We start from the raw sequence: 15554 nt of genomic DNA, 5'->3' as shown, positions 1-15554 counted from the left end.
AAATTCACTGGAAACTATGGCTACTGATCAAACATACTGCATTACTTCTTTGAGACCAGAAATACAGTATTTTGTCTTACTCCAAACTGCCTCAGTCCTTCTTCTGCATGCACTACTGACAGTACACCCTTCCTTCTATCCCAGTTCTTTTGCTGGGATCAGGTGTGCAAGATACCTCAAACAGCCTTTTCCCCTGCCCCAAACAGAATGGGAAGATTACATCAGATGAGAGAAGCAGTTATATAGCGAAGAGAAAAGCCTTGTAGCTCAGTGAATGGATTACTCCAAACAGTTCCTTGAGATGGAGTAAACAACTCTAAACCAAGCGCGATTTCTGTGGCTGCTGCCTTTCCCCCCTACAGTTCTGTTGATTTCCTTTGTTTGCACTTAGCTCTTTTAAATGCTTTACTGCTTCTTCTTCCTCCTCTCTTCCCTTTTGTTCCTTAAGATGCTGCCTCTTCTGATTCTACTAACCCATGGTTGAGGATTAACCTCTTTTGCCCAGACCTTGGGTGGGAAGCATCCTGCTTGTTGATTTAGATCAAGCAATACTATTTAATGTGGAGACCTTTTTATCTGCTTATTCTTGTAGATAGCTAGGGAATGCTAGATCAATCCTCAGGTCGACATCCACTGGGCTGGGCTGGATTGTTCCAAAATCTCTCTTGTACAAGTGGAGCACAACCAAAAAGTATAATTTAAAGATTTAAAAAGTAGTCAGGATCATATGTTCACAGAAAAGCTAGCCCTTCTACAGTGCGAAGGGATAACTGGGTGAATAATATTCATCCAGTTACCCCTTTGGTAAGTAAGTAGTAATATGTTTTCCGGGCGGTATACAACAACCCTGTGATCCCGGCCATGAAAGCCTTCGACAACACATTAAGTAGTAATATTTTCACCGAATATCAATCCCCAGGAAGATAACACAGTTCACAGATGAAGGCACTTGATGTAGTGTTATATCACTGTTTCTTACTTGAAATGGTGCTAAGGAATGCTGGGAGCTGCAGTCCAATATCAAGAGGGCTGTGTGATTCTCAATCCATTCTAAATCTGTGCTTTCAAGTTGGGAATGAATAAATCAGAGAGTAGTATTACTGCCTAGATCAATGTACATTTTTATTTTCAATGTGTTCTTCAGCCTCTTCCTTTCAAAAGAGTGGGAATTGAGGATTGTATCTACATCAGGCATTTCACATACTTGGATGGATTTGGGCTTTGTTCATATTGAACAATATAAGTGTTTGTATTTTTTTAAAGGTTCTATGTCCAGACTCTGGGGGGGGGGGGGGGTCACAGGAGCACCGCTCTCAGTGGAATATTACTACTTACCTGCCACGTTTCTCAGCTATTTTCATATCAAAGAGATAATTTGTAAGCTAATATTAGCTGTGTTTATATTGTCAGAGATTCATGTATTTTAGTTTTCAGGCAACAGTGGCGGCCATCCTAATTGTTTTGAAATGTCTACAATGCTGCCATTCCTGCTTGAGCTATATCAGGGCAAAATGCCATTGGATTTTCCTAGGATGCTGTAGTTTTATTTTTCTGTCATATTATCACTAAGAGTGTTTACTGTTGAAATCACACTGTAGGTATATTGAATCCTAACTAATCTATGGACTTGAATACTATGCAATTCCAAGATTGAAAGAGGGTCGCAGAAATATAAATGGATGCTGGGATGGGGGATTCAGAAAATACCTGTCTTCAGGTAAGCAACCATTTCTGCTATGGTCCATCTAAACTGGGGGTAGGTATTATGTGGCCCTTCAGATGATGCTGGATAGCAACTGCCAGCACTCCTCATTACTGGCTAGTCTGGCTAAGGCTACAGCTCTAATAACATCTGGTGAACCATACAATTGGCATCCCTGTTTTGCAGTTATGCCAGCAGAAATATCAGATTTAAGAAGCCAGGGGTGAGGTGACAGGTATTCTTCCCAACTGTCTATTGTTGTTGGCAACCAGGCCTAAATAAAGTGAAAAATGATTGTAAATGATGAGGCAGTTGTGATTACAGCTGCTCTGCAGTCTCATTGCGGTACTATAACTATGATTGGACAAAAAGCATGACAGTGAATTGATAAAAGGAACAAATGTTATTGAATCAACTGTAATTGTTCAAAAGTATATTCAATAGCAAGGTAAGCTTCAAGAGACAGAAACAGCCTGAGCAAATATGAAATTGAAAGGAATTTGTGGCATGCCTAGGCCTGAATTAGCTGGTCGCAAATCACCTTGATATTCTTTTCTCAGAACAGAGAATTTGGGCAATCTAATCAAAGTTGGTTTGGGCTTGTCCAGAGAGATAACTTGTGAAACAATAAGTTTGATATATTTATGCACACACATGCATGCACATATAATTATGTTGATGAAACCATCTATTTCTAAAATGTACTGAAGTTTTAGAGAATTCTTGTACGTAAATAGTTAAGGTGGCAGCAGCAGCAATAACAACTTATGATAACTTGCAATTTCCAAACACCCTACAGTTGTATTTATTTATTTATTTCAAATATTTCTATCCCACCCTTCTCACCCGGAGGGACTCAGGGCGGCGTTGTAGCTGTAATGGTGTCTGTTATTTATTTTTTTCATGTCAGGAGCGACTTGAGAAACTGTAAGTTTCTTCTGGTGTGAGAGAATTGGCCGTCTGCAAGGACGTTGCCCAGAGGACGGCAAGACGTTTTGATGTTTTTACCATCCTTGTGAGAGGCTTCTCTCATGTCCCGGGATGGAACTGGAGCTGATAGAGGGAGCTTGTCCAAGCTCTTCCCAGATTGGATTCGAACCAGCAATCTTTAGGTCAGCAACCCAACCTTAAAGTCATTAGTCCTGCCAGCACAAGGGTTTAACCCACTGGATAAATTTGTTCTGTTTCCTTCTGCAACTGTTCCTCTTTCCATAAACTGGACAATAATTTGTTCCAGGGAGCTTTCTTTACACATGCAATGTAGTCTGGGTATGAGAGGGGCAAGCATACTTTTTCTGTTTTTTCCACTTGAAAAGACTATACCTTTTACATTAGTGTTAAGACCACTAATTTGTATTCCCATATTTCGCCTCTCTGCCACTCCTTTAGACTGGTGCACAAAAGAGGGTAAGGGTATAAGTTAGGAAACTTCTACATTGAAGGTTTGCTTCTGTTAAACTAATTAGGTGTTTAAGCAAGCTACTTTATTTCTTTGTTCCAACATGCAATTGTTGTTGTGTGCCATCATGCTACTTTTGACTTATGGCGACCATAAGACAAATATCTCACGGTGCTTTCCGGGGTTGTCTTTGCCTTCATTTAAGGCTGAAAGAGTATGATTTGCCCAATGTGAGTATCTTTGGCTGAGAGGATATTCAAAGCTTAGTCTCCAGTGTTGTAGTCCGATGCTCAAACCACTATACCATAGTCAACACATTTTACTCATCCCCTTAACCTAAAATATTAGGACAAACGACACACAAAAAATACCACAATATCAGAACTAATACAGTAAAAAATTGAAACTTTCAAGTTACAAAAATCAATGCCTTCCACAACGAAGGAAGAATAATACATATTTGTTATATAATATGCCCACTTATTCTCCAACAATTGGCTCAAGAAATTGAGAATGGAATTTTAAGAAAGAACTGTTGTTGAAGTAAATTCGGAGACCTTAATGTTTTGGAACAGATTATTCATCAAAGTGAAGTCATCATATGCAATACCTACACTTTCACAGAAAAATATTTATCCCGATTTTTTAAAAGCTACTGAGTCAGCAGCAGATTTTAGTAAATCCATACTAAGCTATATCCATGGCCTATGGGGGCAAGTGCATAGTGAAGGCACTTACAGAAATTAACCTAAATCAACCTTTGGCAATCAATTTACAATGAAAGTTTGTAAAGGCTAACTTTACAATGAGACATCACCTTGGCAGTCAAAAGGCAGCAACCATCTCCCTTATGCTGGAAGATTCATGGGAATTCATGTATAGCTGAGTTTCAGTATCTGTGATCTTTTCCCCCGCTTCTCAACAGAAGGAGCAGAGTTCAAAATTGGCAGCCTTAAATCATTTACTTTCAATTCCTGTCCTTACAATCGTCTGAACACACTCAATTCTGTCACATTTAAAATCTAGGTCCTGAATAACCTTTCATTTGTATCTCTTTTTCACAATAAAATATGACAGCCCAAGCGAAAACTAGCAAGTATAAAGTGCAACAAGGTTGTTTCTTAATCTACTGCTTCTTAAACCTGTATTGTGGTAAGGGGTCCCCTTACCTCAATACAGGGGTCCGAAAAATTTGGCAAGTTGCTGTTTTAGACATTTACACAAATCTGATGTATAGTGTTTACAGTGGACTCTGCAGAAGATGCTTCAGTTATACTTCATTAAAAATCAGTCTGTTTAGCAAGCTTTGCAAATGTTAATTTATTATCAGTAAACATTTGATTTTTATACTTAATTTACATACTGGGATCACATGAAAAAAAATTGGGCTGAAAAGATTTGTGAGTGGAAAAGTTTTAAAAGTCCTATCCTAAACCACTGATGTCTTGCAGGATAAAGAAGCAACCTTTTTTTTTTTACAAGACGTTCCCAATTCATTTCAGAACAAGCAGCAGTTCCACTGTTCATAGAACTTTCCCCCGAGGTCAAATGGAGACTTGGGAATACAATCCTGAGTATAACGACTGGAACAAAAACTGTCTACTTCTCCAAACAGTGCATTTCGGAGCATAGAACATATAGCACCTGCAATCCCTGGTCTGAACATGGGGTGAAGGAGACTCAATCCCGAAGTGCAGGATGCGGTATCTCCTCTACTTCAGGCCACAGGGTGCAGCAGTATACAATAGCTACTGAAGATGCCCTTTCTGCTCAAAGGTTTACAGCTTCAGTATGAATCACAAAAAGAAGTAGTAGTGAATACATACAGTAAAATATTTTATTGTCCTAAATATAAATGTTCAGTTTTTGAAGCTAGATAACATTTTAGAAGAAGCCAGCTATGGTAACAATATTATATTAAACTGCATGAGGCACTGGAAGAAATGAATTGATATATATGAAAGCTCACATTAAAACAAATTCATCTCAAAGATGTTGCATGATTCCTTCACTCCCTCTTTCCTGTATACATCACAGTAATTTCATGAACTGTGCATTTTCACCCTCTCCTAAGAAATATGTAACAATGTTTTTTTTTTTAATTTTCAATGGGCATTTCCAAATCTCTTGTATGCTTTGGAACTCAAAGCCAAGTTATCAACTTATGTTCACTTACTGATGTTAGGATTCAAATATGTTTACCAGGGAGCTGTAGTATAATTTTGGATTGCTTAGCATCACCTACCACTGTACCTTCCAACATAAAACTATAGTCTTTCTATGGCACATCTTCCTGAAAAGAATTGAGAAAGTGAATGTTTCTGTGCAGAATCTTATATTTGCATCAAGGTAACGAGTTTACTGAACGGTGTAAACTTGTGCAGCAGCATTTCACTGTTATTATATTTAATATATCATTATCTTTACTCTTATTTACTTGTATTTTGCTGGGATTCAGTATCTCCAATCAGGATCAGATCCTCATCATGATATGAAGCATTCCAACATAGGGTGGTCTGAGCAGTAGTGCCTGTTGAGAAAACCATAACATCAAAATTGCATTTAGAGGGACTGAACCTTCTTGGAAACTGAAATCATTTTAAAAGTGGCAAAAGGTAACAGTGCCTCATCATACTATGGCAAAAAGATAAAATCATCACCATAACCTTCCATGTCTCATTAATTCTATAGCTTAGGTCAACACACTAGATTTTGTTTCTAACAAAATTTAAGCAGTAATGTGACACTGTTTAAAACACAGCATATTGTTTAGTATTAAGAAATAGAGATTTGCTAAAATGCAATATGCCTGGAGCAAAGTATAAGTTACAGCAGTAAACGATATTCCAAAACAGATGTGTAATATTTTATTCATTGTGAATCTATTCCCACATCCTTTAAGAGAGGAAAATTAGAACAGTGTTCCAGAAAAAAGCTCACAATTAACTCCATTCCAATATTTTAGAGTAAGTCCTTACTGATATATAAATGCATTTCTTTTCAGCTAGTTACATCATGTCAATGAAAACAAAAAGAATAAAAAGTTGTGTGAATTCATCAGAAGTATCAGCATTGTGTTTCCTGTCAATAAATACAGGCAGTCACTGAGTTACAAACATTCAACTTACAAAAGACTCAGTTAAGAACGGGAGTGAGACAACAGAAAGTGAGAGCAATCTACCTCTCAGAAGAGAAATTCCCTCCTGAAAGAGTTATCATGGGGAAAAGGTGTCTCCACTGGAGCTTTATCATCAAGCCATTTTTTTCAAAATTCAATTATCATAGGAACAGGAAGTGAAGTGAAATTTTCTAAACAGGAACACAGAGAGAAAAACAAACATGACAGGGATATAACCCTTCCCTATGTACCTGTTCTGACTTACAAACAAATCCAGCTTAAGAACAAATCTACAGAATCTATCTTGTCCATAACTGGGGACTGCTTGTAGTGGTTGCCTCTACGTTTTTTTCCCTGTAGTGTATACCAGATCTAGTTTTCATAGGAATCCATGAAGCTAACTGAAAAATATAAGTTCACTTCTAACAAATACCTGACTAAGTTAAAACAGACAGCACATAGAAGATGCTGACTGACAGGATGCATTGCCCCCTTGAAACGTTGGAAAGGGGTAACACTCTTCTTCAGCTTCTTCATGGTCCTTATCTTCAGACAATACAACAGTCCCTATTTCATACAAATCTCTTTAGTGCTTGGTTTGTGCCCTTCTTCCTTTCTGGATTTGAAGAGTTACAGGGTTTCCTGTCTCTGGATTCTAGCAATGAACAGACACTATTTTGCTTGCATTGTAACTTATTCTCAATACGTTCTTTTGGAAAGTTCTAAATGCTTCAAAGGATGTGTCCAGAATATATGTGCTTATTTAAATAAAATGAAGATGCTTGCTGCTCTGGTGAAAAAGTCTTTTACAAACAGTGGAATGTGTAAAGTGTTACTATATCAGATGCGTCACACTTTCTTCTCACAAACCTGTACCAGTCACTTCTAAGCTGAAATGAACTGAAACTAAACTGCTCACTTTGGAGCCTTGATGGCAGACTGCAAAGTCACACTCCTATTTTAGACATGAAATTCACCCACTGCAATGTCTGTACCCTCTTTTTCAGCAACAGGAGACAAAACCATATCCACATTGCCTAAACCACCAGACAAAATCTCATTTCCACCAAATAATATAATAATGAGCATTTTGCTGCACACAGATACGGGGGGGGGGGGGGGGATCCTTGAAGATAGGTAGCATATTCAGGGGATTTCGTACTCCTCCAAGGTCCAAATGCATCCTCATATTATCTTCTGGCTATTTCTTTCATTCAGGTCTAGTACTAAGAAATGAGTCCAGAAATGAGTGAATACCATATCCACATATAACTTAGTAAATAAAGATTTAAAAAGAAATACATTTACAGTTGTTCTGGTATATACAAATAGCATATCATTCATTAGAGTAATACTTTAGATAAGCCTCAGAGGAACAGCTACTAAATTTTGAAATGGAGATACTCAACTGGTTCTGAAATGTATAAAAACACTCCTAGATTTGGACTAGGAGCAACTAGCAAATAGGCCACCAATTTCTCTAGAGCAGTGGTTCTCAACCTGTGGTTCCCCAGGTGTTTTGATCTACAACTCCTAGAAATCCCAGCCAGTTTACCAGCCAAAACTAGCTGGGAACCCACAGGTTGAGAATCACTGCTCTAGAGAGTGTTGGATCACTGAGCACTGAACAATGTGAGCTGCTTCTTCCACCTCAAATACACCCCTAGGTTTTTTATATTAAAAACCTCATTAAAATGGTGGTACATTTTGTCCCATTCGGGAGCATCTTGCATTGATATATGTGATGTTAAATTTTGGTGCATCCAGTCCTTTTCCCCCTTCCCTTCACCCCTCCTCTATGTGTTTCTACTTTGCAATGTTCATGATGTCTCCTTGCTGCTGCTGCTTCTTTTTAATCTCACTAGACCAGTGCTTCTTAGACTGCTTGATATGGGAAACTAGCAATTATCCTTCTCCCATCACCACCTGCAAAGTGCTTGGGACCAGCGCTAAATTTGTGCCCATTGGGTACCATTGTTTCTCTCATTCCTCAAAACCCACCCAGGGATCAGCAACCAGTTGCTTGAGGACTGGCATCAGTCCAGAGACCACCACTTTGATTGGTATTGCTATAGAACTGTAATTCCCAACCTTTGGCCCTTTCCAAGCGTTTTGGACTTCTGCTTCCAGAACTCCTGACTGTTGCCTATGCTGGGTAGGGCTTATAGGTGTTGACGTCCCAACCACATGGAGAACCAAACACCTGGAGAACCTTTGCTCTAGAAATTTGTGCTCAAGTGCTAGCCACACTTTGGCTAGTACTGCTATCTTTGAGCCTTTCCACACAGCCAAGTAATCCAGAATATCAAGGCAGATAATCCACAATATCTTCTTTGAACTGGATTATCTGAGTCCACTGTCAGATAATCTGGTTCAATGGGGATTTTATACAGTTGTGTGGGAGGAGCCTTTGTCTCTCAGAAAAAAAGATAAGCTCCTATTATACTCCTTTCTTGGGATCACAGAGCAAGAAGAAGAGGCTCTGACTAGCTCGAGTCTTCACCCTCACCCAGGAAGTGCAGCCAGTCCACTCACATTTGAAGGCACCATCACAGCAATTATCAAGAGGGATTAACTAGCCAGCTCCACTATAATGCAGACTCTATTTACAGATGGGGAAAATTAAAGAAGAGTTTGTGAAAAGGCTGGCAATGCTTTGTCTCATGCAATCTGGGGCCCATCTCTTCCTATGTGCCTAGGTCCCAAATGGCTGGATTTGTGTATTTGACTGAGAAACGAGTATGGGAAGGGAGAAGGAGGTGTGATGGTCTACACTTCTGTAAATATTTTATTGTAAATATAGGGTGTTTCAAAAAGATGGGCCAATTTGAAATTGCCATAGAAAACAGGCGTACATAATAAATATGAGGAAATATCTGGGATATAAACGTTAAGAAACATAAACAAAGACATGCCACAAGAGTTGAATGAAAGAACTATAATGTTACTAAAACTAAACTTCAGAAGTAATCTCTAGCTGCAGATGTTTGTAGTAAAAAAATAGTGGCTTTAACTTAAGTGTCCGACATCTGGTAAACGTCACCACAGAAGTAGGGCAGAGGTTAAGTATAGATCTCATAGTACATGGCATAGGTATTGATCTAACATAGACATCACCTCACCAAAGTATGTTACATTGACATGAACCTTTTCCCCCTTTTTCTCTCTATCTGCATGTTCATATTTAGCTTTCCTCTTGGTAGCTATGCATTGTTTTTACAGGTGTATAAGCATATTTTGATATCATTCCTAGTACTCTATTTTTAAACTGTATTTTTACATATTCTTTTTATGTGATATCTGGAGGAATCATCACAGCTAAGCAGCTTGTACAGCATATATGCAATTTGCACTTCTATACCATAATATTATACTAGCAGCTGCAATGCCTAATGTTATGTACACAGCATTTACTGATTCAGGTAACATCTTATTGCCTCAAGTGTTGGGCAGCTTAAATTATATTGTCCTCTGTTAAGGCAGTGGTTCTCAACCTTCCCAATGCCATAACCCCTTAATACAGTTCCTCATATTGTGGAGACCCCCAACCATAAAATTATTTTCGTTACTATTTCATAACTTCAATTTTGCTACTGTTATGAATTGTAATGTAAATATCTGATATGCAGGATGTATTTTCATTCACTGGACCAGATTTGGCACAAATACTCGATACACCCAAATTTGAATACTGGTGGAGTTGGGGGGGGGGGATTGATTCTGTCATTTGGGAGTTGTAATTGCTGGAATTTATAGTTCACCAACAATTAAAGCAAATTCTGAACTCCACCAACGATGGAATTGAACTAAACTTAGCACACAGAACTCCCATGACCAACAGAAAATACTGGAAACTTTGGTGGGCATTGACCTTGAGTTTTGGAGCTGTAGTTCACCTACCTTCGGAGACACTGTGAACCCAAACAACAATGGATCTGGACCAAATTTGGCACAAATATCTGATATGCCAAAATTCCTGAGCCCATCAGAAATATGTTTTCTGATGCTCTTTGGTGACCCTTCTGACAGCCCCCTCATGATCCCCCAGGGGTCCCGACCCCCAGATTGAGAAACACTGTGTTAAGGAATCCCTTACTGTTTCAAACTATGTGATTTATGTAAAATTTATATTTAAATAGTTTTAATATAAAAAGCCAGATCAAAATTGGCAAAGGCTATATAGGTAGGGAAGAAAGAGACCTCAGGTTTCATTTGACAACCTGACTTATCAATCAGAAATAGTGTTTGTAGGTAGTTTAGTTCCTTTGGTGGATTTGCACTCAATCAAGTCATGCAGTTTTGTCTCTTTGTGTTAGAATGTAATTAATTATGATATCCTTCATGTCTGGATTTTTCCGTAAAATATATTAAGATTTGTCTAGGCTTTCATTTAATAAAGTTTCGCCAATTGCTTAACTAAATTGTATCTGTGTTAAATCTTTACATGCTGATTTTACAGTGACAAAACAAACTTCTATGAATTAAGCTTGGATACCATAAATCCTGACAGAGTGCAAGAATATCAGTCAGATTCATGAGGTGGAAAATTCAGAATTCACAATGCAATAATGCATTTATGTGTAAATAGAACATTTTATTGATTAGCCCTTAGGCCATATCAAAGTACCAAGCCAAACAACCAGGCTTGAAAAGACCTGATTACATTCTATACAAAAATTAGATAAAACACTTGTAACAATACAATAAATAAATATAAAACTGAATGTATACATCATATTTCATTGCCACCCCTACAATTTACTCCAATCAGCCCCACAATGTGGATCTCAAACGTATTGCTTTGCTCAAATACTGAGCCATTTTATATGTTATTTTGGATCTTGACCGCACATAAAATACATTGTTCTGATGTGCGATTCCCAATGTATTGTCCGTTTGATATATGGACCAAGGAACAAATCTCTCATCTTCTGATACAGTTTACAGTCAAATAATATATGTGCTAAATCCTCAATTTCAGATTTTCCACAGATACAGAATCATTCATTATAAGGGATGTTATTAAATCTCCCATATCTAACCATTGTATCAAGCTGATCAAATCTAGCTCGAGTAAATACCTCCCTAATGTGTTTTGGCATTTGGATTTTTAGATAGCTGGCAATTTGGAAGGTACATATGCAATAATGCATTTAGTTCATTACTTGATTCCTTTTTTAATGTATGGGCTTTTTGTTCCAATAAAAACATTGGAAGAAATTAGTCTCTTTAACAATGAATATTCTTATAATACATAATTGGCTGCTATATTATGCTGAAAGGCAAACTTTAAGTAATTTGGCGAATACAGACATGGAACAAACATTTTCAACATTCTCTTCCTCTATTTTCCCTTGCTGACAAACAATATTAAATGCTAGGACAAGGGAAGTTAGGAGTAATGGACTTGAGATTGGGAACTACTGGTTGGGCTTTCTCTGGCCCTTTCCACACAGCTGAATAAAATCCCACAGTATCTGCTTTGAACTGGGTTGTCCATATTGCCATTTATCCCAGTTCAAAGCAGATAATGTGGGATTTTATTTAGCAGTGTGAAAAAGGCCCCAGTTCAAAGCAGATATATTGTGGGATTTTCTGTCTTGATATTCTGCGTTAGGAAAGGCCCTCATTCTCTCTCCCTCCCTCTCTCTCTCTGTCTATTTCATTAGATGTGACAGATATAAAGCACTACTCGGATTTTTTACTCTAATAGAAAAAACCTTGATTTGTGCTCAGTGCCTCTTTATTTTGCAGTTGCATGAACCTGCTATAAATCTAGACAATGTAGTAAGGAAAATCTACACCCATTCACTGTATTTTATTATTGTTGGTTCCTGCTATTCCATTATAGTTCCACCAGGAGCACATTAATAATAACTATTCATACTAAGAGCTCTAGATTACAAAGTTTCACCTGTTCTGTTAAATTTCATACATACAGTATAAGTGTCGGTTCTGTAACAAGTAGCTTTTTAAATTAACAGATCAAGAACAAAACACTATTGTTTACAGAGAATCTTGGTTTTGAACATGCATCTAGTTGGCCATACACCAATCCTGGTTTGTCATTAGCTTTACTGCATGATGCCTAATCTACTGAAGATTGAATATGACCACTTTCTCTATGGATCTTCCTTCTTACAATGTAAAAAAGCAGTCCTAAGAAGCAGCACATATTTTCTCCCACAAAAATCACATGGTCATTTATTGTCTAGTTTTATAAAAATTAAAACATTCAGGTATTTACATTGCTGCTACCAATTAGAATATTTAAGCTCTTGAGGAATCATGAACGTACGTTTATCTCTATGCTACTGTTTATCTCGTATAATTGTGTTTTATATGGATTGTTTTATTTTGCGATGTGTTTATTTTATTTTATAGGTGGTTTTGTTTTAATGGATTGTTGCCTTTATGTATCTTGGACTTTCAATCCCATGTGTAAGCTGTCCCGAATCCCTTTGGGAAGATGGTGGCAGGGCATAAAAATAAAGTTGTTATCATCATCATCATCATCATCATCATCATCATCATCATCATCATCTTTAATCCACGAAAAGCAAATTAATTCCAAGTTTTGACACAGTAAAGCGATAATCAATTCAATGTCCAGTGGAACAGAAATCTGAATAGTCTAATAGTTTCTTCCATAACAGCAAGCTGCATGTCATTGGTAGGTAGGCTCCATGCAGCCAGGTGAGCATTGCTTTCCATTTGTATTTATCAAAAGTCAAATCTTAGGCTTTCAGTGCTTTGTTTTTCAACATCAATGGCACACTAGCGAGGCATACAAATCATGCAGAGAACGAAATTCCACATATTTTTGTCTTTCAAAAAGAATTCCATCTAACAGCTTACAAAGCCAAATGTTGAACATTTCTGTGATTTACAGGATGCCTGAAAAATGAGGCCTATTCATCTATGAGAGAATGCCTGTCAAAATGGGACCCCAGTGAGAACAGTGAATTAAATAAATATTCTGAGCTAGAAGGATAGTATGCACTCTACAAGAAAAGAAAGTGAACTAACATATCATTTGAATTATTACTTTTAGAAATGCATCTTTTAAAAGCAGCTACTGAACAGTGAAGGCCAGAGAGAATGAACTTAAATTCTGAAGATTCTTCATACTGAATCTCTTTTTCGATCAAAGTACAGCCTCAACAGATGACGGCAAAAAGCAAGTCTGAAAATGGAAAACACAAAGCAATGGAGCATTCATAAGGACTCGATGAAGGGTCATCAACAGGTCTTTTGCAAAGGTAAGCCTTCTCTTGCTAACTTTTTAGAGTTCTTTCAGACCACCAACAAGCATAAAGACAAAAGTGATGACATTTTATATTCAGACTTTCAAAGGATTTAAACAATATCGGTCACCAAAGACTCCTGAGCAAATCTAGTAGTTGTGAATAAAGAGTGTAAATTCTCTCATAGACTGGCAACAGGTGAAAGAAAAGGAATGACAATATCTGATTAATCCTCCTTCAACAGTGGGTTTTCCGTTTAAGATCTGTAATGGGACCAATATAATTTATTTGTACATGTGAACTGGGGTTATGCTGAAGCAGCTAAATTTGCTGATGACACCAAATTAAACAAGGAAGCTACAACAAAAAATGATATTAAAAACCTCTAAAAGCATCTCTTCAGGGTGGTTTTTATCAAGAAGTGGAAACATAATGATGGGTTTAAAAAGCATATAGGGGAAGCAACATAGCAGTGTTTTCTCTATAAGAGAAACAAAGGTTAACGGAACCACTGACTTGAGCACTCCGGTTGTAAATCCCCCCAGGGAGCATTCATAGTGGAAGAATTATTTGATCCTGCTTTTCAAGGAGTTTAAATAAATCTGTCTCATCAATGATGAGTTATATGCATGGGGCATTCTCAATATATAGCCCTAGCTGGATATAAAATATCTATGTAAAAAGGTACATGTATACAATATATACACTGAGCACTCAATGCCAGTTTCTTTTTCAGATCCAACACCCAGGGCTCTGCACTAGCAGTTCTTCAAACACAGCTGAAAACATTCAAGTGGCTGTTTGGGAGGGAAAACAAAATGCATGGATTCAGTACCACTTTGCCCTCAATACTAAACAGGTAGAATTTCAGCTGAATACACTCCAAAGTTCAATCAAAGTTATGATGCCCTTAATATGATAAATTTAATTCCATTGATTGTATGAATTAGTTATGAAGGGAACAGAACACATAAGCATACGCATATACATTTACTAAAAGAGTATTTAAAAGGCTAGAATATCCAGCATGGTTGCAGAATGTGTGTCTGTGTGTGTCGGTGGAAACTGCACTATGCAGGAGGATAAACTAGCTTTAAATTCAATTTTAGCTGTACCAGGTGGCTTCAATTTTTGGGGCTGAAGGACTGAATATACAATCTTTCGAGGTCACCTCTGCATAGCCAAGGAGCTGGGATAGAACAGTCTTTGGACAAGAATAGCATGAGGTAGAATTATTTTAATCAGAATTATAAAAGACATCCATAAACATTAACATCCCAGAACATTCTCTAAATTTAAATTTTCAGATGAGTATCAGCCTTTGTGTCATTATCAAAACCACACCACTCCCCCTTTCTCTTGAACACACTGGTTAAAATAAGTTCATGGAGTAAAGCCTGAATTGAAAAGATTCTAAATCAGACTTGATCTCTAGTCTGAATCACAAGATGTTAGATTAGCATCATATTTGTTTCTTTTTAATTTGCTTTAATTTTATCACAGTTTTAGCAACTTTTGGCTAAATGGGAGAATGGGAGTGTTGTGTGGTTTCTGGACTGTAAGGCCATGTTCGCCTGCATTTGTGGCTGGCATCTTCAGATGATCTGATGGTGGTAAAGCAAGTGGATTATATGTACCTGTGGAATGTTTAGGGTGGGAGAGAACGATGAGAAAACAATGGCATATAAATGAAATCAATCAATCAATCAATCATTTCATCCTTTGCCTTGTCTTAGCCTCAATAATTCAGCCTTCAATCATTCTTAGGAGCTAATTGACTGATTAATTTAATTTAAACCCTATCTTTCTCCCATTATGGGACCAAAGGTAGCTAATTCCTTGTTAGGTTTCAGTAATTTACATTCAGTCAATATACATTGAAAAGCAACTCCAGATGAAGTTTATAACCACCTCAAGCAAGTTCTCATGCATTTTTAGAAAATATTACAAATCTGAGTTCAGCTTCAAAGTACTGTATTAAATTCAAGTGAGTGAACTGAAAGAGTACAAAGGACGCTATTAAAATTAGTAGGAATATTATCTAAAACAATTTTCTCTGATATGCAAAACATGGCAAATTTACTTAAC

General features: G+C 37.4%; 1 protein-coding gene across 23 annotated transcripts in view; it reads right to left on the bottom strand.

Moving 5' to 3' along the window:
- tenm3 (teneurin transmembrane protein 3) overlaps positions 1-15554 on the bottom strand; it is a 1793546-nt gene that overhangs the window by 381584 nt on the left and 1396408 nt on the right. For 17 of the 23 annotated variants that reach the window (XM_062982692.1, XM_062982693.1, XM_062982691.1 and 14 more), the window contains one exon: positions 5539-5631. The exons of the other annotated variants lie outside the window; for them this stretch is intronic. In XM_062982692.1, the coding sequence (XP_062838762.1) occupies positions 5539-5631 (93 nt within the window). The remainder of the gene's footprint in view (positions 1-5538; positions 5632-15554) is intronic. 23 annotated transcript variants of the gene reach the window in all.

Source organism: Anolis carolinensis, chromosome 5 (assembly GCF_035594765.1).
Source record: "Anolis carolinensis isolate JA03-04 chromosome 5, rAnoCar3.1.pri, whole genome shotgun sequence".
NCBI lineage: Eukaryota > Metazoa > Chordata > Lepidosauria > Squamata > Dactyloidae > Anolis > Anolis carolinensis.
The sequence above is the reverse complement of the archived record's forward strand: the minus strand, read 5'-3'. Positions and strand labels throughout refer to the sequence as shown.